The 26,012-nt window shown below is 41.0% G+C and overlaps 1 protein-coding gene across 2 annotated transcripts; it reads left to right on the plus strand.

Moving 5' to 3' along the window:
• Window positions 1–280: 280 nt before the first annotated feature.
• On the plus strand, window positions 281–25,777 carry si:ch211-173d10.4 (carbonic anhydrase 2). Of its 2 annotated transcripts, none has more exons than XM_052112165.1 (13): window positions 281–376; window positions 507–649; window positions 727–891; window positions 4,128–4,278; window positions 4,469–4,526; window positions 4,825–4,845; window positions 5,406–5,579; window positions 5,671–5,828; window positions 6,255–6,341; window positions 7,602–7,680; window positions 10,145–10,308; window positions 11,922–12,033; window positions 25,651–25,777. In XM_052112165.1, exons 5-13 carry the CDS (start codon window positions 4,469–4,471, stop codon window positions 25,695–25,697), a joined length of 900 nt encoding a protein of 299 aa, XP_051968125.1. In that variant the 5' UTR covers window positions 281–376; window positions 507–649; window positions 727–891; window positions 4,128–4,278; the 3' UTR covers window positions 25,698–25,777. The 2 variants fall into 2 exon arrangements, with proteins under 2 accessions (XP_051968125.1, XP_051968124.1); XM_052112164.1 differs by lacking the exon at window positions 25,651–25,777 and adding an exon at window positions 12,161–12,286.
• Window positions 25,778–26,012: the final 235 nt, after the last annotated feature.

The raw sequence follows: 26,012 nt of genomic DNA on the forward strand, positions 1-26,012 counted from the left end.
TCTGATGGTGCAGGTGCATTGACTATTGCGGAGAGATGTTCCTGATCCAGCTGAATACCTTGTGCAGTCACTATGTGTCCTAAACAATTCAAGCTCTGCTTTCTTAATTGACACTTGGACTCATTTGGCATCAGTCCAGCATCTTTGAGACGTTGCAGCACATCTTCTAGCTCTTGATCATGCTCCTGTAGTGAAAGTCCCCAGAAGATGATGTCATCTAGGTAGTTTGCAACATTCTTAATTCCTTTTAGAATGACAACCATCCTTTTCTGAAAAGCAGATGGAGCAGATGCCAAGCCATAAGGTACCCTACGGAATCTGAAGAGGCCCTCGTGTGTAACGAATGCTGTCTGGTCCCTAATGTCTTCATGAAGAGGTACCTGATGATATGCACTTTCCAAATCTATAGTCGAAAACACAGTTGCACCTTGCAGTAATGTCATCATCTCTTCCATATGTGGCAATGGGTAGCTGTCTACTATAACTGCCTTGTTGGGTCCTCGCAGATCCACACACATGCGGATCCCCCCTGTTTTCATTTGGACCACAAAAATCGGAGAAACCCATGGAGATAAGTCAATTCTTTCGATTACACCTGTATTCAAGAGTCGATCTAGCTCTGTGGAAACAGCATCTCTCACAGAGAATGGTAAGCAACGTAATTTGTGTCTGACAGGAGGTACAGAGACAGAAATGTTAACCTTGTGTGTAAAATTCTTTACACAGCCAAATGCAGAATGCTGTGATGAAGGAGTGGAGAGGGCACAAACTGATGCAGATTGTGGTGGCGGCAACACAGTGTGTCCATCAAATCGGAGCTGGAGTCCTTTAATCAGATCCATGCCTTGCAAAGCTGTGCCATTGTCGACAATGAAGAAGTGCGCAGGACAGGTAAGACCATATTTAGTTACCTTTGCAAATAAACAGCCTAGTACTGAAATTGGCTCTTGTGAATAAGTAACTAAACGGGCAGCAGGAGCTTGTAACGGCACAGAGTGGAAATGCTGTTCATACAATTGTTTAGGCAGGATGGACACAGATGAACCAGAGTCAACTGTGAGTTGAAGAGACATGGGTATAGCAGCAGGTGCAGCATTTATGGTCACATCGCACATCAAACGGTCAGTTGCTCCAGGCAGATTAAGAATACAGACCTCTGGTAATTCAACTGAATGTACTGAACGAGTAGGAGCGGAACGACAGACTCGTGCAAAATGTCCAGTCTTATTGCAATTCTTACATTTAGCAGATGCAGTAGGGCAGTTCTGTGCATTTGCAAGATGTCCAGCTGAGCCACAGCGGAAGCATATCCGAGCTGAAGTGGCTGAAGCAGAGGTTTTTGATGAGGTACATGCTTTGAATTTGGCCTTTAGATGCTGTCGTCCGAATGCAGGAGTAGCGTGTACGGCTTGTACTGAGGCAGAATTGTTTGTAATCATTGATTTCGCCTGAGCACCAGCAGCCTCTAGCTGTGTGGCAATTGTAATTGCGGTCTCAAGAGTCAATTTAGATTCCACTAATAATCTTTCACGAATGCAAGTGTTAGCAATGTTTTCAACTAGCTGGTCACGCATCATATCATCTAAATTATCAGCAAATTCACAAGTAGTAGCCAAATCTCTCAATGCAGCAATGTATTGCACAATTGTTTCATCTGTTCGCTGTACTCGTTTTCTGAATGTATGTCTTTCAACTACCACATTTCTTTTTGGAGTGAAATGCTCTTCCAGAGATTTAACAGCATCTGCCAGATTGTCACCGGTATTGGTGAAAGTATAAAATAGTCTCTGACCTTCCGTTCCGAGGCAGTGAAGAAGCAAAGCCCGTTTTCTGGCTTCTGGCCAGGAATCTCCGGTTGCATTTATCACTAACATATATTTCTGAAACATTTTCATCCATGTGACTAGTGGTATTGCGGGCTCACCGGGACAAGGCAAAAAAGGGCTTGAAAACGAAGCACTTACAGATGCCATCCTCAGTAAAAAAAACGTCCTCGTCGCCAATTTGTTATGTCTTCATGTAGACAAGAAAGACTAAAAAGATATTCCTTCAGGAAAATTTAATCAAAAATGCTCAGTACCAACAGGACAACTAAACATCCACTGCAGCATTCTCACTCTTCTCTTCTCCTCCCTCATTACATAACTACCACCAGGAACTGATTGCCATCTAGTGGTGTATTAATGTAAGGACATCACACTATCTACTTGAATGGGGAAGAACTGAAACATCCTCTTAGGGCCGCTCTTTAGCCAGGCTCATGATGGGAGTTGGGCAGAGTGAGAAGAGTTGCATAAATAATAAGCCTCATACTGACAGCGGTGAATGAAGCACACCTGATGTGTATGCTTTATCATTGCTGTCTTTAACCTGTTGATATGCAATTTCACCGCATTCCGGAGTGATGTCACTCTGCTTACATGGACCCTGGAGGGGAGCGTGTGCGGCCGACGGACCCAGCTCATGCCTAGGCCATTCCATAGACACTTCCCCGCCCTTCACGGAGCCCCGTCTCACCATAAGAATGCCAGATTCCCCCTTGGTTATGAACACTATTCCTCCTTGACACTTTATTTTCCCCTTTTGTGGACATTTTATGTTTATTATTATTTCCAATAAATGCCTATCCGAGGCTTGACATCACACCCACTGTGTCTGTCTCTTGCTCACCCTGTTACAGTCAATATAACGATCAACATTTTTACATCAGATTACGCTAATCAACTTGGATAGCTAATGTGCGTTAGCGAGATGATTGAAAGGTACTTCCTTTCTACATCCGTTGACAGTTGGGTATTCTAATTTCTCTCATTCATTTTAAATGAAGTGGCACATCTCTGCTAAATAGTCTGACATGACATGCTCACAATTTGCATTGTGGCTGACTGAACTTGAGGACCATAGACCTCATAAGGGACTATTTAGTACAGAAGGGTCCCTTACACCCACCTTACAGTTAAAAGAGCCAATCACCTGTCAATCAGCATGCTAACGCACATGCCCATTAGCTATACAAGCTGGGAAAATTTTGTATTTTAGCATAATATGAGGTAAAGAAACACAATTTATGATTCCAATATTATCACAATTGTTGAAATATGTTCTTTGATCATAATCTTTACCAACTGTTTTTGAGATTTCGGTCATTGCCCATTCAAGTAGATAGGAGCTCCATTGGCATGATTGTAAATCTTGAGAGTGTTCCAAAGATGGCCGACAGTGGACTGCAGAAAGACTTCGACCTCATTCACGGTAGCGCCATCTTGTTTTTGATTGGGAATAACAACGATGCTGTGAAGGATAAACTTACAATCTCTTCAATGGCACGCACATTATAAACCTGTAAAAAGCTCCTTGATCGCATCTGATTTTCCACAACGACAAAGATGGCTCTGCTGTGAACAATGTTTAAACCACTTTTGATTTAATTTGGGGTGGAGATGGGGGTCCATAAGAGACAAAGCAGATGAGGTGAACTCCCTATTTTTAAGAATAGAAAATGGGTTTTGCAACGTTTTATCCCTACCCATAGCATGTTATTACTATATGTAACTTTTCATGATAATATCGTGGAACATCAATTTAGCCTTTTTCGTGGGCCTCCCTCCAGGCCCATGTTGGACCTGTTACTCAGGTCCAACATTTCCTGCAGTCCGACACCCCTGCTCTGCTGACATAGTATGAAACAACAAACACAAAACTTCTGCCTTTAGGTGTGAAAACTTGGTCAAGGTGTGGAAGCCATAAAGGGTACTACTCAGCTCTAGTCTTTGAAAAAGCTGTGTTTGTCAACATAATTGATTTTATATTTAACTGAAAACTGAGTCAGTAAGTTTTTTTTTTTATTTGATCACCCTTTGATGACCTTTGTTTTTAATCATGAAAACATGGTATATGTGAATGCATCTACCTACACAGGAAATATACTTTTTAGTGTGAACAGGATGTATGTATGTTAGGTGAGTATGTTGTGTCATTCAGAAGAGGTAGGCTTTGCAATGATAAACCTTTGGAATGAATAAACGGATGATTTTCTTTTTTATTTATTAGTGTTTTTGTGAGAGCGTTTTCACTTGTTGGCGTTTCTCTTTGCCCTAGTTGATGATTTGGTCTTTTAATTTTTGCAGATATGCAGCTCTGACCACTAACATCTCACATTTACCCTACTTCTCACTCTGTTGGCTGCATCAAAACACAGTCATATCTCTGGATAGCATTGCAAGCCAATCTGTACAAACAAAGTTGCTGTACAAAAATAAAAACATACTTGACAGAAAGGTAAGTTCTGGATATCTTGAATGTTTTTTTTTTAAACACTTTTTAAATAATAACTAAAATCAATGTTTTGTGAATTTAATTTTGTGTAGCATAGGATCCTTTTTAATTGGTTGATTTTTAATATTTATCTACTGTAAGGTATTCTGTTAAATGCAGAGGACTGCTAATATGCATATTTCACATTTTGCAGATGTTTCTTATGATGCATGTGCTTTTCATTGTATTGATTGACTTCAGCTTTGCCAAAGGTGAGTATTTTGTCTCTTTCTTTTTGTTTTGGTCAGTTGTTCTTTACTTTGATTGTTACTGAATAGAAAAATAGAATCATGCACGCACCAAATTATTATAATTCTTTTTTTAATTAAACATGAGTTAACATTTAAATCCAGTGTGATTCAGCTTGACCTTTGACTCAAACATAAGGGTTATTAAATGGAAGTGCTTCTCATGTTAAGCACAACTCAAGTGTAGAAAAGCGTTGCCTAACACAATTTATACTGTACTGTAGCATGACCCTGGTTTATTTTTCTTTCTCATTCAATTTAGATTGGTGCTACTTTGGCTGTGGTGAGCAATATTACATTTTCATTCATAATTATAAAGTCAAATAGTTTTAAATATTGAAGTTTCTATTTGTACTTGCCATTTGCCAAAACACATGGTTAATACAATATTACTATAGTAAAACCATGGTTCATTTTACCTGGATCAGACCTTTCTCTCAACTCCCTGACCATCACTGTGACCAAATCAATGTGAGGCAATCAAACTTAATATAATTATTTTAGTTATTTTTGTAAGAAGTATTAAAATAAATTTAAAGAGTGGAGACAGGAAACAGGATGAGAAAAACTGCATCAAAAGGGAAAATCAAACCTGGGTCCTTCCGTAAGACAAAAAGTGCATTTCTTTACTTTACTGATTGCAATGCATCATTTATTTATATATGTGTGCTTGAATTCATTCACATTTCATTCATTTAAATAGATTTTTAAATAATGTTTTTATGTCCTTTCTTTCGGAGGCTTGTATAAAATGTGCTGTATAAATAAACTTGCCTTGGCTTGAGATATTGTTTATTATTATTTATATTATCATATTAGTGTACTGCACCCTCTCTCTTTTAGAAAACTCTCCCTCCCATTGGGGTAAACATTATCCCAAATGTAATGGCGGTAAGCAGTCTCCAGTCAACATTGACACTCAGAAGGTCATGAAAAACCATAAGCTTGGACCATTTGACCTAATTAACTTCACTCTTCCATACACTATGAAGAGGCTGAAGAATACCGGACACACAGGTGTGGAATCATTGATATATTATGCATGGACATATATGCTTTGTGCTGTTCTTATTCTGCATCCTCCCCTCATGTTCTGCTTGCACTACAGTTGAATGTGAGCTACAGGAAGGTGTAGTAGCAGTTCAAGGAGGAGGTCTGAGGCACAAATACATCGTCCTGCAGTTCCATTTCCACTGGGGAGGAAGGGACTTGATACACCACCCAGGATCCGAACACTCTCTAGATGGACGCAGATCTCCTATAGAGGTGAGAGATAAACCATGTGTCAAACAAACAAATTTGCTGTTGGGCCAAATACATTTAAAACATATTGAATGTTAAAACTGCATGGTTGACTGAAATTGATCTTTTATATGAAAAATATTTTGATTATATATATGTATATAGTATACATATACAGTGCTGTATTATATATATTGGGGTTAAGCATTTGTTTTTTTTTTTATGAAAACGTCACAAAAATATTTTTAAAAGACATACAATATAAATACTATATATACATTTTAAAATATATATTCACAATATTTATCTGGTTAATTAGATTTTAAATGCATTAAAACAATACTTTAATTATAAAATTATTTTTACTGTATGAGAAGGCCTGATAGAGAGGGTGACAGACATTAAAAAAACGTGTCACTTTATTTGCGTTGTCACATTTTACCAACTCAGATGCACATTGTCAGCAGGAGAAGTGATCTCAATGACAGCACAGCAACTGCATTTCAGGATGGCTTCGCTGTGTTTGCATTTTTCATGGTAAGTCACATTGTACAACCACTAGAGGACAGTGTTAACATTTTAGTTAACAAATAATTTAGTAGGACATCGACTTTCTTACTAACTGCAGAGACAATCCTACTGTGCAACCTGGTTGCACATTAAGTGCACATTAGTAATATCAAGTGCACATTAGTAATATCTTATTGCTCACACTTTATGGGCACAAAGTCACAGCCTTCCAGTTATTGGCCCTGAACTTTAGCTACTACACCATATCATCCAAAATTATCTCATTAAGGCCAAGCAGAATCATGTAAAAATGTCAAATTAAATGGGTTTATCCCACAAAAATGTAATTTTTGCCCAGCATCTTGGCATAAGTGGTGTTTGTTGGACATAAATCAGTTGTACAACATAGTGGAAAAAAGCATGAAATGTTTGCATAACTATATAACCTGAAATCTCAATTAATACCAAATTAAGGGAACAGTTCACCCAAAGATGAAAACTTCATGCTGTTATTTTCTATGTGGAACACAAAGTAAAATCGTCACACTTATTTTTCCATACATTAACAGTTGATAATGACTACACAAATTCTGTTTAGACCTTTTCATTATATACCTTAACACCAAAACACAAAGTCATTCTAAATCACTGAAAGGTCCTGTGTTTTTTTTTAAACATGTTGCATGTGGCAAATTGTACTCTAATTTGTATAATTGTACACACATTTGCGGTTAGCTAATTATAATTCTGGTAAAATGTTTCATTCCAGTGCGGTGCCTCGAAGAGGAGGTGCAGGCCACAACAGAAAATCCTAGTTTGACCTCTTCTGGTTTATTTTCAGCTTGCCATAGTGTCTCTTTTCTTTTGCCTAATTGTTTGATAAAGATAATTTACATTTATTCATTAAGCAGATGCTTTTATCCAAAGTGACTGACTTCAAGAATAGTTTAAAAGTAATAAGAATTATCAGGATTGAGTCACATGCTCATGGAAGAAATGCATATTTAGACATTTCTTGAAAGTTGCAAGGGAATTGGTTGTTTGTGAACAGTGAACAGTGAAAGTTCGGGAATGTTATTTTTTCTTTTTTTGTTGGTATCACAAGACACCACTCACTCAACAGTTGCAAGCTTCTTGAAGGAACATAAAGTTCGAAAGAGAGAGAGAGAGAGAGAGAGAGAGAGAGAGAGAGAGAGAGAGAGAGAGAGAGAGAGAGAGAGAGAGAAGGGTTAGAAAGAAATAACACATATGAACTGAATAATATTTACCACTCTGTTCTTACTTCAGGTTGTGGAAGACAAGCAAAAGGAAAAGCCACATATCTGGAAAAACTTCACAGATTATCTTCAGAAAATACCAGTACAGGGTAAAACACTGAAGCCTGACCAAATGGTGCATGAACATACAAAAGTGTTTCGTTATTATGGGAACTTTTTAATGATGTATTTGACTATTAGACTATATTTGGGACCCCTGAGAATACATCATAATGTGTTAGTGCAGTCAGAGTAGCTTATGGTTGTCAAACTCTTAATGAATTAAACCACTCAAGCACCACCTAGCATGTGAGAAGCTAATCTGTCTAATCTGTCACCCCAAACTACAAGAATGTGAGTACAAAGCTATATTACTGTAAAGCAGTTAAATGGAAAGGAGGAGGCGAGAACTGGCTTGACAATATAAATAATAGTTTAATGAAGAAATAAACCAAAAGACACAAACACACACATTGGACGGACAGCTGCCCATAAACGTTCTCTCTCTGTCGCACCACCGTCCGCAGTCGGCCTTTATCCCTATCGGAGGCTTGATTAGCCCGATAAGGGACCGTGTGTGTAAAATCAGGACCCCGCCCACCCTCCGCCCTGTCACATTCCTCCCTCATTCTCTCAGGCCAGGGAACCCCCGGCATGACGTACAACCCCCCGTTCCCTGGGGGAGGGCGTGCCTTATGACCTACGGCAGGTCATCCCCGACTTTCTGAATCAGGGGGAGGGAAACAATAATGAAAAATAGGGGGGTACTCCCTGTAATAGTGCAGTAGACCCCCAACAAAAAACACTGTAAAATTTAAAAGAGAGGGAAAATGCAAACAAGGAGCGGCAGTGGGACAGAGAGTAGAGAGAGAGAAAAAAAAAAAAAAACGATATGTCGTAGTTTGGTCCTCGGCCACTCCTCCACCCTCTAGTGGATGACAGCCATGCCTCCCTGGGCAGATCAGAGGCAGTCCTCCAGCCCCAGGCGTTGTGTCAATGTCGAGATAGACTGTCCCTCGTAGCCAGTGCACATGGCCATCACATAACCTACCCCCACGCTCCTATGAGCGTTGTACGGTCTCCTGCACCTCGGGGACAAGTCGACTGCCCAAAAATGGGGACAGGTTACCCAGCCATAAGTGTCTGTATCGGGGAGGTGTCCCTTCCCAAGGGGAAGAAACTGCAGAGACCACACCCTACCCTAAGGGGAGGTAATTGTGTGGAAAGAGTTTTCTCGGCAGTGTCGCATGTGGAGGAGTCTCCGTGGTAGGTCCTACCCAGAGGGGATGGAGCTCTACAAACACAGCATCCAGTGGCAGAGGGGACTAAGCCCAAGGAAGACATGGGCTTACCAACAGGGAAACCATCTCGTGGAAGATACATCACACAGGGTTACATACAGGCAACTAGCGCATGTGTAGCACCTACCCAGCACGTCTTGCTGACAGAGAACTCTTGATGGATGTGAGCGCAGTCAGGAGGGCAGTCTTTAAAGAGACCAGACTCAACTGACTCCAGGGGCTCAAATGGGGCTCCCCACAGGCCCTGCAGAACCACAGAGAGATCCCATGAGGGTATGAGGTATGGTGTAGGAGGATTCAACCTCCCCGCGGCTCTAAGGATTCGTGCTTCCCGAGATACTGTCAACTTCATCGTGGTGTGCTACTATAGCAGCCACATCCACCTACATGGTGGAGGAGGACAGCCACCCCTCCAGCCTCTCCTGCAGGAAGGGATGCACTGTGGATCCCAACTGTGGATCTCCGGGGGTCTTCGTGTCGGGAAGAACACCACTTAGTGAACAGACGCCACTTCAAGGCATACAGGCGCCTCATAGAGGGCGCCCTAGCCTGACTGATCATGTCTACCACCACTGGTGGGTTGCTCCCTGACCTTGCACAGGGTCAGTGCAAGTAGGCTCATTGGGGGGAGCGCAGCCATATTTGAGTGCATGCTCTTTTAAACCTAAATACTTAAATTGTTTTAATCATGATAAGTCCTAGTGTGTTTATTAGGATGTGATATAATTAAATAAATGTACAGTTTGCATGTGCTGCATGCTTCAAAGTAAATATGTGAAAACACCAAATTTTTGGAGCATCACGGACTGTCCCAGTTGTAGTAGATAACGCAAGAGTGCAATTTCACTGTAAAGCACAAAGTGCCTGCAAACTATATATTTATACAATTAAATCGCAGAATTTTGCAATGTTAAAAATCACAATGAGCTATATAACCAACTTCTTAACCGGAGGTGTGATACTACCTGAATGGAACTCACTTCAAATAGTCCTACTTAAAATGTAAGCAATGTTTACTTACAGTAATTGAGAAACATTTCAAGGAAACACAAAATTGTTTTCCTTTATTATTTACATTAATAAATGTAACTGTTAAACAGGTTTGTGTGATCAATAGCATTTTACCTATTTTTTGGTGATTTCGTAATTGGTATTGAAATTTGAAATATTTGACTGGTATTGTTACCGACCTTACATCTGGCCTGACCCGGGTGTCATTGAGTATTATTTCACAAAACTAATTGTTTAGTTATTTTCCTTATTTCTGTGCTAGGAAACAAAGTTCGAATTATGGAGCCCTTTTCTATGGATCAGCTCTTAAAGGGTGTTGATCTCACCAAGTACTATCGCTACAATGGCTCTCTGACCACCCCTCCCTGTGATGAATCTGTGGTATGGACCATCTTCAAGGACCCAATTCGGATCAGCAGAGATCTGGTACAGGCAAAGAATTAAATTCTATTTGCATATGTAAAACAATTTTACACCTTTCTATTATTTCATAGGTTCTCCTTGTTCCCATTAATTTCCATATAGCGTGGAAACTTGCTGGAAACCTCATGTGCAGTATCAAAATCGCAACTTCTTAATAAAAAGTTGATAATAAAAAAATTATAAAATAGTAAATAAAAAGTGAATTCATCTCAAGAGACCGCAACGTTTTTAATGCAATGTAACAGTAAAAGAACGGGCAAGGAGGAGGCGGGAACCAGCTGAACAGTAAACATGAACTTTAATGACATAAATTAACTTAAAACAACATAAAATATAAGGACACAGACATACATGTGGGCGTGTGCGTCACTCTCTCTCGACTGGCAGCTCTGGCTAGTCTTTATCCCCCTCCCGGCTGATTAGCCCTATTCAGGGCTGGCCTTGTGTCCTCATGGGCCGGCCCCACCAATCGCATGCACACTTTGGAAATGTTATTTGCATCTTGGGGGTTCCATCCAGCATTTGGAAGCAATATCCCAAATTCGCGAAACAATATGTGGATGGAAACCCAGCTTATGTCAGTGATATTCAAATTAGGCCACTTGGTGATCTGAGCTTTTGAGGTCTGGCGTGTCCAGCTGTATGTGTAATGTCAGACATGCCATCACTAGGAATAGGAGAACAGTGATCAGGATTTTCAATAAGAGTAGCGTGGTCTGCCACACAGGTGAGACCCCACATCAACTAGGTAGAATTACTGCTGGTTTGTCTAGCCCATAAACATTTCCACTCTATGCTGAGAGGCCAACATATTCAGATCAGAGCAGGCAGCACAACGGTCATGTCTTACATAAGCACCTAAATCTGTTGCTGTTGCTGTTACACTCACTTCTGACGTGATGCAGCAATCATCTGCCGTCACTCAGAGAGTCACATGTCCCAGGTCACCTGAACGCAAGGATATACCACAATGGCATTTTCTCCCTGATGTGGCCAATGTAGACCTTTTTATATTGCATAAAAATGCACATTAGACTAGAGTGTTTTTTTCCTGGAACACCAGTTAAACATATGTTTGGATAATGTATGTAAAATTCCATTTAAAACTAACCAAACACACAGTACATAACATTTAATTTTTATGTTTTTTTATTATTTTGTTTAATAATTAACCTTATTTAATGCAAAAATTATAATTTTATTTAAAGTATAAAAATGTATAATTTGTTTGACCTTAATCATGTTATTGGAATAATAGGATTCTTTACTTGCAAATAGGAAAATCTGTCCAGAACAAACATGTTTTAAATGTCCCTGTTTGCATACATAACTCTGCATTTCTTGACAAATTATTTTGTATTTTATTCAGGTGGTGTATATAACCTGTTTTATCTTCTCTGCTATTGGTATCTTTTCTTATCACAAGCCATCTCGTACAGTATCCTACACAGCTTAACAAAATTCCTTTCGGCAGCAGGTGCAGTGAACACGTGATCTGATCATGAGACCACATATACACGTGCCTCTTCTGACACAGTGGAATCAGTACATTATGCAAGATGTCATGCCTTTTCCATTTCAGCCTCTTCCCTTGTGACTCTGTTCTTTTTCTAAAGTTATTCAGGTTCCCGGCACAACTTTCCTTCAACAACGTGTATCGCCCACAGCAGTTTCTGAATAACCGTGTGGTCTTTGCGTCAGCTGCTGTTAATGCTGATTCACTTGCTGGTAATAATCTTTTTCAATTATAACATATATATTATACAAAACCGAAATGACTATGCTTAATGGATTTTATTCATATACAGCTGCAATTTATACCTATTTCCTGTTTTTCTCTCCATACTATGTTCAGGTCAATCAACTGGGCACATCCGGGTACATGGGGGTCATAATCCATAGCAGAAATCATGCATATACCTGCAGTACAATTATAAAGTTGTTTGGCAATAGCAAACATGAAAATAAAAATATGCCCCTGTTATTGGTTCCTCTGTATTTATTTTTATAATTTGAGATACAGTATTTTGTTATATATGTTTTATGTATTTGTTAAATTCCTAAATAGCATACTTATTTATATCGTATTTAAAATGGCTGCATTCACACAGTCAGAGTTTGGCATTGACAAATGGATTAAGTAACAGGTGTGCCTCTGAAATTGTCCTGTACATATACAATAGCAGGCAGGAACAGATTCAATAATGTCTGTATGAATAAGTCACCAATGTCAGTCCTCTCCTCAAGCTCAAAATAGAGCGCAACAGTCGCAAAAACAGGTTTCGGAAGTAAAAATCACATTTATTATTTCCATGGCCGAATTGATTTTTACGATAACTTATAGGAATTACATAAAATATCAATACATTGATTATTGATTGGCGCATTATTTTCTTTATTTTTAAATGTATCGATATATTAATATTGGCCAATATTTAAATATGAAGCCTAAGTTGTGTGCTTTCCAACTCCTGTTTACTGTAATGTAGTCTAGCATAATAGTCTTAGACACCAAGGGGATGATATAACATTTAATGTATTTAACACTTAAAGGGATAGTTCACCCAAAATTGAAAATTCTCTCATAATTTACTCACCCTCATGCTATCCCAAGACTTACTTTCTTCAGCAGAAGAAATATAGAAAATATCTTAGCTCAGCAGGTCCTTAAAATGCAAGTGGATGGTGATCAGACCTTTGAAGGTCCAAAAATGTCAGCATAAGCATCATTGATAAATATTTAAGTAATTTTTAAGTATAAACCAATTTAACTGCTGAAGTATGGATGATGTTTATGCTGACTTTCTATGAGTTTGGAGCTTCAAAGTTCTGATCACCATCCACTTGCATTTTAAGGAACTGCTGAGATATTTTTCTATTTTACTTCAAATGTGTTCTGTTGAAGAAATACACACCTGGGATTGTATGAGGGTGAGGAAATGATGAGAGAATATTCATTTTTGGGTGAACTTCATATAAAATAATTATTTCTAATTTAAGAATGCGCCATATCGTCCGCCAGATGCAGCCGGTGTGAACACCTTTAAGTTACCCTGCTGATCACAGTTTGCAAAGTTGTGTTGTGAAAAATATGAAGCCTATTGTGCAATGTATGTTAGATACTGCTTAAGTAAAACACAATTACTACTGATTTATAATAATAATAAATATTATTATTAAGTAGTAGTATTACAGTAAATATGACATAACTTTACAATAGTGATATATTTCTGTCATACTTTTTTCTATAAATGTAGCTTTTATTTTGAAGTGATTCTGTGTTGTTTTGGAGCTCTGACATTATCTGACGGCAGCTTCCCACTCTGGAAAAGCACATTCTCTAGACATTGACATTTATACATCAGATAGTTTCAGTTTTTGGTTATCGGAGCAGTACATGAGTGCGGTATCGGACCCGATATCGGACCCAGTATCGGGACATCCCTAGCAATATTTAACAATAAAAATGATTATTTAATGTAAAAAAGAATATTGGTAGCAGAAATCTTTATTTATATGTCTAAATTCTGTCAGTCCAAATCAATTTGAGTCACATAAGTTCTGCTATACGTGACGTCCAGTGGCTGCTTTGAAAAACTTGCTCAAGGAAAAGATCGAGCATCAAGGGAAAGCACGCTGCTATGGTAATAAAAACTAATTATTTTCATTAACTTCAGTGCAGGTAATGTTTGCCAACTATGTCTGATCTCTGTGGAACAGTGAATCCGTTTTTTTAAAGTCCGAAATAGATTATGTTTGTTTTTGTTTGTTCGGTCTCTGTTCATCTCATTTACGTGCTGAAATGAAATCAACAGGTTTCTCTCTCTTTTCTTCAAGTTTAAAGAAAGCAGTGGCTTATTATGTTATTCCAGGGTGAATCCTCTCCTTTTCAATAATTTTAAACACATTAAGTCATGAAAAGGTGAGAGTATGAGTGTGATCATTGTACCATGGTGCAGGGCTTTGCGAGGGGGGTAACACTTTCAGGAGTGGTAGAGAGGACTGTATTTATATTTTCTATTATTTCATTAAGTTCTTCTAGGCTTTGGGGTTTACTGAGGGTCTTTCCATCCTTGAAGACTTTCCATTCTGACTTTGTGAATCAACATGTTCTAATTTGTTCGGACAACTCGACAGAAGTAGATTACATAATTTCCAGGGCGGAGTCCGATAGCCACAATTGATGAGCATGACACAATGCGATGACGTCATGCCTAAAAAAAACACTTTGTCACATAGCTTTTGGTTTAAAAGATATCTGCCCTGAAGCCGTTTCCATCCAGAAATGTGTGTTTATTGCAAATTCGCCTACCATTTTTTTTCCGCTGAAGTTTGAGTAAAATGGGGAGATTATTAAGACAATTCATTGAAATTAGGCAGTTTACTGTCATTTTAATTAACAAATAAAAGCAATCAGAAGAGGAGGAATTGCAATCAAAAGGGAGCTGTTGCCCTTCTGATAGGACTGTTATATTGGTCCTGATGTTGTGCATATCACAGGTTGGCACCGGTTCCGACCCAAAAGCACACCGTCATTGCCCTGTTCAAGCTGGCAACCTGCGGCAAAAGCAGTGGGGGAAACTTTCTGTCTCAGTATAAGGACCATCAATCGATGTGTGCACAGCTATTAAAGAAAAAAAAATAATAATATGCGGTGTTATATCAGGGTTTACATATGATACATTCCTGATATTCAATATTTTCAACAATCACAACTCATTATGTCCCGCATATTTCTAGAGCAACTTTTAACGACCAACTGATATTGATTATCATCTAAAATTTATTTAAGCCTCATAATGCAAATTTACATTTTCTGAAGAAGCAGTAAATGTGATCCGAGGTAAAGAGGGTTAGATTTAAAGTATTTAAACGTTTTAAAATGTTCAAAACCTCGTTTTCTGAAAGTGAACTCAGCATTGAACAAATAGTTCTGATAGTTTATAGTCTTGAAAAAAGTGCAGAACATTCTGAGAATGTCATTCAGCCGATTGTTTTCGTCTACAGAACAGGGTAAGGCTAATTTAAGTTTGTGTATAGAAAAGACATATATAGTTCTAAAAATATATATATTTTTTCGTTTGGTAATACATTTTTTTTCATTTAATGAAAAAATTGCCCTATGGCTGGGAATTGCCCTCTTGGTGCAAAAGCACATGCAACTAGAGGCATGGCCTCTTCACGGGCGTGGACAAATGGTTTGTCCTTACAAAACATATGTCTGGCAGCAAGCTGGTCTGTTCTCTCTGTTTAGAACTCGTTTTAAATATCCAACGGGAATGCCAAAACCCTTAATTAATGATTAATACTGCCCCCATTATGTAAGCTGTGATTATAATACCCACTATGAAGTCACAAGCACTCTCTATGAGAATAAAACCTGCTTTTCCAACCATGGTTGCGAAAGGGTTAAAATTGTCTCCAGTTACACATGTGACCTTGGTTCCCTGAGATGAAGGGAACGAGACATTGTCAAAGCTGGCCGTACAACTACTTCAGAGATTTGAGGAAAGAGTAATGCGCTCTGTCCCTCAGTCCGAAAAATCTGAAGTAATGGTGACTGAGCACCCAATTATATAGGCCAAGTGAGCACTGTTCAAAAACCCATTACAAATTGTTTGAAAAATTAATGCAAATAAAGTTAATATTTTTAATAGTCTAGAAAAGAAGACCATTGAGGAATTATGCCTTTCAATGTCTCCTACAACAGCTGGGGGAAAAGTATATGAACCCTTCTTATAGACAGCTTGCATTACTGTGATACTTTTGTAAAGTTTTATGCAAGTCAACAATTCTTAATCGTCAATTCTTCACAATTCTTAAGTGCTGTAACCTTGGTTTCCTGAAAAGAGGGTATGGGACGCTGCTTCAGTAGTCGACACTGTGAGATCTCAGCACGGTGAAACCCGATACCATCAAGTAAACCTTATCCATCACAGATATACAGTATGTCTTCTAATGACACACTCTTTGCACCACCCAGGAAGAGGCCATACTCCTGGTGGAATGAGACTCAACACCAGTGGAACACTGCAGCTGCGTCCGAAACCAGTAAAATGCTACCTCTGGAGGTTGTATACGGAGGTAGAAAGAGATCAAGGCATGTCCGAATCCAATGTTCGTGTCACATTCATTCTGCTAAGATACCTTCATCAAATCGATTTTTTAAGGCAGCATGAATGCATACTTCGCTGCCTATGAAATCCCACAATCCTGTGCGCATGGATCCAAGGTGGTTGAGCTGAAGAAATAAAAAATGGCGGCCAAAAAGACAGTTGGCAGCCAAGTTTTTTCCCACTTTTTCCAACTTTTATTCATTTTCTAGATAGAAATTAATATTGTTGTTTTGAAATATACACTTATTTATTGCCAAAACTCTCTTAATTATGTTTTGAAAACATTGAGAGAGAAAAGGCCGCGGCTGGCACGGTCTGCTCCCATGCTAGTTATGTCTTTTTTAGTTCTTTTTTTGGGTGTCACTCCCAAGGGTAAGACACTGCGGAGACCACACCCCACCCAGAGAGAGGGAAGGGGGGGAATTAAGTGGAAATATGTCACATGGTCTTGCCAAATCTAATTGGAAGTATGTCATTTGGAAATCAACCAGGGAACACCTTGGTGAACACTGTTGGGAATCTTCAGCTTGAGGGAGGTGAAAGGCACTAGGCGCAATCAGAATACCCGGCCGGTCGGTCCAGACTTATCCGTTTGTTCCTGCTAAGACACGGGACGAGACCAGCTCAACCCGGAGATTACATACACCTTCAAGGTGGAGGGACAGCCATCCCTCCAACCTCTCCTGCAGAAAGGAAAGCACTGAGCTGACTGCGAATCTCTGGGGGTCTTCATGTCAGGTAGAACACTACTTAGTGAACATACAGGCGCCTCATAGAGGGGCCCTAGCCTGAGTGATGGTGTCTAACACGGCAGGTGGTAGACCACTGAGGTCTTCCGCATCTCGTCCAAGGGCCAGACATGGAGGCTCCAGAGGTTTGGTCGCAGGTGCCAGATGGTGCCCCGTCCCTGAGAAAGAAGGTCCTTCCTCAGGAGAATTTTCTAGGGAGGGGCTGACGCGAGGAGCATGAGGTCTGAGAACCAAGTCTGTGTGGGCCAGTAGGGAGCCACTAGGGTGACCTGCTCCTCATCCTCCCTGACCTTGCACAGGGTCTGTGCATATAGGCTCACTGGGAGGAATACATACTTGCATAGTCCAGGTGGCCTGCTGTGTACCAGCACATCTATGCCGAGGGGGGCCTTGGTCAGGACGTACCAGAGCGGGCAATGTGAGGATTCTGGGGAGGCAAACAGGTCTACCTGTGCCTGCCCGTATCAACTCCAAATTAGCTGGACCACCTGAGGGTGGAGTCTCCACTCTCCCTTGCGGGTGACATGACGTGACAGCACGTCCACCGTGGTGTTGAGGTCGCCCAGGATGTGAGTGGCTCGCAGTGATTTGAGGTGCTGCTGACTACAGAGGAGAAGACGGCGGGCAAGTTGGGACATGCAAGGGCAGCGTAATCCACCTTGGTGGTTGATGTATGCGACCGTCACCGTGGTGTATGTTCGAACCAACATGTGCTTGCTCTGGATCAATGGCCGAAACCGCCGCAGGGCGAGCAGTATTGCCAGGCACAACTTGAGGCAGTTGATGTGCCAATGTAGCCGCGCGCCCATCCAGTGGCCGGCAGCCATGTGCCCATTGCATGTGGCGACCCAGCCTGTCTTGGAGGCATCGGTTGTAACCACAACACGCCTGGAGACAGGCTCTAGGGGATCCCCTGCCCATTGAAATGCAAGGTCGTTCCAAGGGCTGAAGAGACGGCGAGTGCACACAACACGTCATTGAGGTAGTTGAGAATGCGGATGGCCACTTCCCTTAACGGGGCAAGGGCAGCCACTGCAACCTTCGTGAAGATGCGTGGGGACAAGGACAGGCCGAAAGAGAGGACTTTGTACTGGTGCGCCTGACCCTCGAATGCAAACTGCAGGAAGGGTCTCTGTTGATGTAGCATCGAGACGAGGAAGTATGCATCCTTCATGTCTACCATTTCGAACCTATCTTGATGCTGGACACTCGTTAGAATGCGTCTTAACGTCAGCATCTTTAACAGGAGCCCGGTTCAGAACTCAGAAGTCCAAAATTGGCTGCAACCCACCGCCTTTTTTTCGGTACAATGAAGTAGGGGCTGTAGAACCCCTTCTTCATTTTGGCTGGAGGGACAGAGAAAGAGTGGTGATTTCCATGCTCAAGGTGGCGGCGTTCTTGGCCTTCATCGTGAAGTGGACGTTGGCAAACCTGGGCGGGCGCCTGGTGAATTGAATCGCATAGGCGAGTTGGACGGTCCGGGTCAGCCATTGCGACGGGTTGGAAAGTGTGAGCCACGCGTCCAGACTCCAGGCGAGGGGGACCAGGAGAATGATTTCGTACCGGCTTAACGGAGTCCTGTGATGTGGCCACAGAGCATGGACAGGGTCAGGAGGCCCATGCGGTGGCCACAGGGCCAAGGCAGGGTCGGGAGGCCTGGGTGGTAGCCGCAGAGCAGGGACAGGGTCAGAAGGCTTGGAAGGTGGCCACAGAGCAGGGACAGGGTCAGGAGGCCTGGGTGGTGGCCACAGGGCCGAGGCAGGGTCAGGAGGCCTGGGAGGCAGCCACAGGGCTGAGGCAGAGTCAGGAGGCCTGGATGGTGGACACAGAGGAGGGACAGGGTTAGAAGGCCTGGAAGGTGGCCACAGAGCTGAGTCTGGAGGCATGAGAGACAACCACAGAGCATGGACAGGGTCAGGAGGCCTGGGAGGCAGCCACAGATCAGGGACAGGGTCAGGAGGCGGCCACAGAGCAGAAACAAGGTCAGGAGGCCTGGGAGGCAGTTCTAAGAAGGGAATGGGATCCAGCAATTTGGCCGGAGGAGGTGGAAACTTAGGAGGCAGAGCCATAGGCAGATCCAAAGGCATAGCAACAGGGGTAGGGACTTGAGATCCCAATGGCAAAGCTAGAGATGGGTCCAAAGATGGAGCAGACAGAGTAGTCAGAGGAGGAGTTTCAGGATGAAAAATGGGCTATAAAACTAATGAGGACTACAAAATTAACACAGGAAACAAGAACAGGGAACTAAACAATAATTTCAACTAAAAAGTCAGGGAATATATGAGGAATATATTATTAACAAGGATTAAAGATAATTATCAATATTTTAGCTCCTCTAAATTTAAATAATGGTCACACAAGTCCATTATAATACATGTCATTTCTAGGTTTGTCATTTCTTGGTGTGAATAACTCCAGATGGTGTTTTTCTGTCATTACCACAAGAAAACACTGCTCGCTCTTTGAATGAGCACTGTGACTAAAAGGGTGAGCACTGTCAATTTTGCGTAATGTGTAAATAAATGATGTGGTAAGCATGGTTTACCGTTTGGAATGACCTAAATACCGTCTCGCTTAGAAAAATTATTCCAGGCTGCTTGATCCTCTGCTGTGGCTCTTCTCTGTAAATCAATTAAATCAGCATTTGGTGTTAGTGTGTCAGGTTGTGGAACAGAAACAAAACTGTTGTTTTGAACTTCCTGTTGGGCAGCTTTCTTTGCTGCAGTATTTGTGAGTGAATTTCCTACAGAGAATGGATCAAGCGTGTTAGTGTGTGCCTCACATTTACACACAGCGACAGAGGACGGTCACTTGCTATTTGATGGGACCTGGGACAGAATGGTGTGTGGGTTGGGCACATTTGGGGCACGCGCATGTACAGCTGCATCCACAGCTTGTAAATCTTGAACAATTCTCCATTCTACCTGCTGGCCAGCACCGATGATGTTTGGCATGACACAATTATGGCTGATTTTAATAATGAATCAAATACTGTTCGAATGCCTTCCATTGCTTTGGTTTTGATTGGATATTGTGCTCTGCATGGCCAAAAGATGGATTTTGGAGTGATCACAACCGGTTCAGCGCCTTCCATTAATCCCACATCATATTTACTTTGTGCCCAAAGAGAACTTGGCATTTCAGAGAGCTCAGGAGAGTCTTCACTAGACGTGTGTTTGACCATTAAACATGTCTCCCCAACAATCTGAACAGTTCTGTCTACAGTAATGCCTCTGGGGCATCTGTAATCTGTGGGTAACATGCTTAACATTGTATTGAACCCCATTTTTAGAGGTGCCTTGCCAATCTGTTTCAAATACACAATTACACACCCACGGTCCTAAATCTTCCCATTTAATGTCAGCTGACTTAGCTAATGAAATATGTGGGATAGCTCCCGGAACATTGTAAAATTTTGCTCTTAGAGGCCCTGGTAGCTGAATTCAGGCCAAGCAAACGTTATCTTTCCAATAAAGCCAATCTGTCTGTATAAAGTCATTGTCCACACAATCAAAAAAATAATTTCTCAAAATCTTCATCTTCCTTCTGACACATAAGTAGTACAATGCAAGTCACCCTCTTGTAAGAAACTTAATGTTTCCTGTGGTGTGTTTGTGTGGGTGTTGCATTAACTCTACCCACCGTGTCTTTTGATGCTTCTGTGAGGTGCCATTAATAGGCATACAGAATGGGGCGGGGACAGGGTTGTTCAGCATGGTGTAAGCATGTGAGTTCAATTCAGAGTCAGTATTTCTGGTCAGTATTACCCTTTCTTCGTTAGACATTAACATAATGCCCAGAGTATACATTAAATCATGTCCCAACAAATTATATCAACCACTACATTTGGGAGGGGGTGTGAATACTTTGTTCATGAATACAGATTATGTGGAATAAATTCTGAATCCAGAAAAATGTAATTGGTATGTTTCCAACTGTCAACGTGATGGTAGGCATCGTTTTATAGGCTGAATTGGAAAGCATTGCAAACATTGTTTGTTCATGTGTGTGTTTGTTATACTCTGACTCACTTGTTCAGTGATCTGTTGCCCTGCAGTTGAAGCAGCCATTTTTCCTTTCTCGGTTTCTTCCTCTGCCCTGCCCATGCCCTCTCTTGCTCTATTCTTTTATGCTTGCAATCTCAGAGCTGTGGCTTTCTCTTTCTTCTGTGTTCTCTCATTCAACAGTTTCTCAGCATGCATAGCGTGGCTCTCTATGTCCTGCAACATTCCCATTTCACAGTTTACACAATGATTTTTCACATGTTCTATTAGCTCAGATCTCAGCCCTTCTAGGAAACGGTTGCGCAAATGCGCTTCCCAAGACGACATGCTATTGGTGTCTGCTGGTTTATCGATACCAGAGTAGTGTGCACCTTAGTCAAGCACATTAAATACTCAGTCTCTGGTTCTGTAAGACCCTGCTTGCAGGAGGTGATCTTTCGTAAATCCATTCTTTTTGTCGTTCCAATTCTGTTCAACAGTCCTGTCACCATCCTTACATATATGCTGGTATCTCCTTCGCTTTATGAGTGCTCTTCCATGACAGAAAAATCAGCAGTCGTGGCACTGCAGGCTGGTGGCTTGGGGCAGCTTCTCCTCTCCTGCATTGTTTTCTTCTTGATTTGGACATTTTCCAGGAGGAGTCAGGTCCAGGTCTGGGTCATCTACATATTTCAGACACCGAGAGATTTTGTTAGTGGGCCCTGTCTCTCCCTGATTCGTTTTTCTGTCCCTCAAGTTTGTTTCAGTTAACCAATCAGAAAATGCTTTCCAATCAACCTTAAACAAATCCAAATATTCACAAAGAGCCTGTTATATTTCACCTGACAATACACACATCGACAATAGTCACAACCACATGAATATATAAATCAATAGACTATGGATAGAGGTGACATCGCCTTCTCCAAACATGCAGACTGCCTATGATTGCTGACACAGAACAGTATTTGGCTGTTTGCTTAGAAATCTTTTTTCTCAGGCCGTGCCCCCCCACCTTGCGGGTTCAAGCACACTCTACGAGAATTGTGGCATCCTCGTGGGCACAGGCTCATGGCACCTCCTTAGCAGACATCTGCAGAGCGGCGGGCTGGGACACCTTTGCTAGGTTCTACAACCTCAGGTTTGAGTCGGTCTCGTCCCGTGTTTTGTCAGGTCCGAGCCGGTAGAACTCGGTAATACGGAACAGCCGACCGGGTTTTCCGCTTGCACTTTGCGCCCTTCACCAAGCTTATCCAGTGAGCCTTCTCTCCCAGGTTAGCCAGTAAGCACTCGATTCCAGGATGCTCTTCCTCCTCCTGAATTCCCCACCAGACCCACCACGAGTCGAGTGCTCCGTGCTGGGCTTGGGCTCCACAGGCATAGTTCCCGCTTCTGGCAAACTCCCTGTGACGTATTTTCCGCAGTACGGTCCGTCTGCTGGCAGGATCCGCGACCCCCTTGTGCAGTCACTGCAGCCCCCCGGTCGCCGTGTCTGTAGCAACTCCTCCATTGTCAGGCAGGATCTACCACCGCACCATGTCCACGGCTGGCTTGACAACCCCCGTGTGTATTGGGTGTATCCACAGGGCTTTTTCCCCCTGAAAGAATAGGAATGAGAAATGACGCCTTCCCCGATGCATCTATAGCGTTAAGATAGCCCCAGCTGCTTATTTACTCTATGACAAGAAACATAGAGGGAGAAAAGGCAGCGGCTGGACGGCTGGCTCCCTTACAAGTCATGTCGCCTGTAAGAGCGGTATATGAAACCTTCATTGGGGGCGTTGGGGAGGGCTACATGCAGCCAACCCAGATGCTTCTAGCACTCTCAGTCGTGCCACAGGAAAAAGTAAACTAACATGAACTAGGAAAAAGTAAACTAACATGAACTAATGCAAAAATTTGTGATAGGGCACTTGTCAGTAACTTTGCAGAATGGGGTTGATGTCAGGGTACTGGAATATTCGGTAGCAACATGACGACTTCTTGAGTGATGATGTTGTCAATGTTACCGCATTGATTTAATTTAATTTAGCATTGTTAGTTCTGTCACAGTCTCAATCAAGAACACCTTTCTTACATCAAAAAAGTGGTAAAAATGTTGCCATTACTCACTGTGTCATGTGATTGAGGTTGTGAGTGCAACTGTGGTAAATATTTCAAGTGCACTAGTAACAGTTTGATCTAGTAATCAGTGAAAGTAAAATTAATAGTTTTTTTGTTTTGTTTTTCATGTCTTTGGTTTTCCCTGCAGTATGCCATGCTTTCCTTTTGTAAACTTTTTCTTGTATTTTAAAATTCTGTTTCCTTAACCTTCACGTCTTTGCCACAACGTTTTTAATGCACTGTAACAGTTAAAGGACTGGCAAGGAGGAGGCGGGAACCAGCTGAACAGTAAACATGAACTTTAATGACATAAATTAACTTAACAACATAAAATATAAGGACACAGACATACATGCGGGTGCGTGCGTCACTCTCTCTCGACTGGCACCTCTGGCTAGTCTTTATCCCCCTCCCTGCTGATTAGCCGATTCAGGGCTAGCCGTGTCCTCATGGGCCGGCCCCACCCATCACATGCACACTTTGGAAATGTTATTTGCATCTTGGGGGTTCCAGCCAGCATTTGTAAGCAATATCCCAAATTCGCAAAACAATATGTGGATGGAAACCCAGCTTATGTCAGTGATATTCAAATTAGGCCACTTGGTGATGTGAGCTTTTGAGGTCTGGCCTCTGTCCAGCTGTATGTGTAATGCCAGACATGCCATCACTAGGAATAGGAGACCTGTGATCAGGATTTTCAATAGGAGTAGCGTGGTCTGCCACACAGGTGAGACCCCACATCAACTAGGTAGAAATACTGCTGGTTTGTCTAGCCCATAAACATTTCCACTCTATGCTGAGAGGCCAACATATTCAGATCAGGGCAGGCAGCACAACAGTCATGTCTTACATAAGTACCTAAATCTGTTGCTGTTGCTGTTACACTCACTTCTGACGTGATGCAGCAAACATCTGCCGTCACTCAGAGAGTCACATGTCCCAGGTCACCTGAACGCAAGGATATACCACATGTCATAAAATGGCATTTTCTCCCTGATGTGGCCAATGTAGACCTCTTTATATCCCATAATAATGCACATTGTCCTTTGTCCCACACCTCTCGGAGTAGACGAGTTTGCACATTAATGGCCCAAATCTCTGATTCAACCTTCAAGTGAGTGCATCTGGAGTGTTTTTTCCCTGGAACACCAGTTAAACATATGTTTGGATAATGTATGTACAATTCCATTTAAAACTAACCAAACACACAGTACATAACATTTAATTTTTATGTTTTTTTTATTATTATTTTGTTCAATAATTACGGAAGAGGATTAGGGCCAAGCAATAATAAAAAAATAAAACCATCATGTGAGATTAAAGTCGTTAAATTTCGAGAAAAAAGTCTAAATACAATCTTGAGAATAAACTCATTAAATATCGAGATTAAAGTCATTATAATGCGAGATTAAACTCGTTAAATTTTGAGAAAAAATTTGAAATACAATCTTGAGAATAAACTCATTAAATATCGAGAATAAAGTCATTATAATTCGAGATTAAACTTAACGAGTTATTTCTCGAAACACAACGACTTTATTCTCGATATTTAATGAGTTTATTCTCAAGATTGTATTTCGACTTTTTCTCGAAATTTAACGAGTTTAATCTCGCATTATAATGACTTTAATCTCGAGATGGCTTTATTTTTTTTTATTATTGCTTGGCCCTAATCCTCTTCCATAAATAATTAATCTTATTTAATGCAAAAATTATAATTTTATTTAAAGTATAAAAATGTATCATTTGTTTATTGTTATTGATTAAATAAACTTAATCATGTTATTGGGATAATAAGATTCTTTACTTGCAAATAGGAAAATCTGTCCAGAACAAACATGTTTTAAATGTCCCTGTTTGCATACATAACTCTGCATTTCTTGACAAATTATTTTGTATTTTATTCAGGTGGTGTATATAACCTGTTCTATCTTCTCTGCTATTGGTATCTTTTCTTATCACAAGCCATCTCGTACAGTATTCTACACAGCTTAACAAAATTCCTTTCGGCAGCAGGTGCAGTGAGCATGTGATCTGATCATGTGACCACATATACACGCGCCTCTTCTGACACAATGGAATCAGTACATTATGCAAGATGTCATGCCTTTTCCATTCCAGCCCCTTCCCTTGTGACTCTTTTCTTTTTCTAAAGTTATTCAGGTTCCCGGCACAACTTTCCTTCAACAACGTGTTTCGCCCACAGCAGTTTCTGAATATCCGTGTGGTCTTTGCGTCAGCTGCTGTTAATGCTGATTCACTTGCTGGTAATAATCTTTTTCAATTATAACATATATATTATACAAAACCGAAATGACTATGCTTAATGGATTTTATTCATATACAGCTGCAATTTATACCTATTTCCTGTTTTTCTCTCCATACTATGTTCAGGTCAATCAACTGGGCACATCCGGGTACATGGGGGTCATAATCCATAGCAGAAATCATGCATATACCTGCAGTACAATTATAAAAGTTGTTTGGCAATAGCCAACATGAAAATAAAAATATGCCTCTGTTATTGGTTCCTCTGTATTTATTTTTATAATTTGAGATACAGTATTTTGTTATATATGTTTTATGTATTTCTTAAATTCCTAAATAGCATACTTATTTATATCGTATTTAAAATGGCTGCATTCACACAGTCAGAGTTTGGCATTGACAAATGGATTAAGTAACAGGTGTGCCTCTGAAATTGTCCTGTACATATACAATAGCAGGCAGGAACAGATTCAATAATGTCTGTATGA

The sequence above is a fragment of the Xyrauchen texanus genome, chromosome 40 (assembly GCF_025860055.1).
Source record: "Xyrauchen texanus isolate HMW12.3.18 chromosome 40, RBS_HiC_50CHRs, whole genome shotgun sequence".
NCBI lineage: Eukaryota > Metazoa > Chordata > Actinopteri > Cypriniformes > Catostomidae > Xyrauchen > Xyrauchen texanus.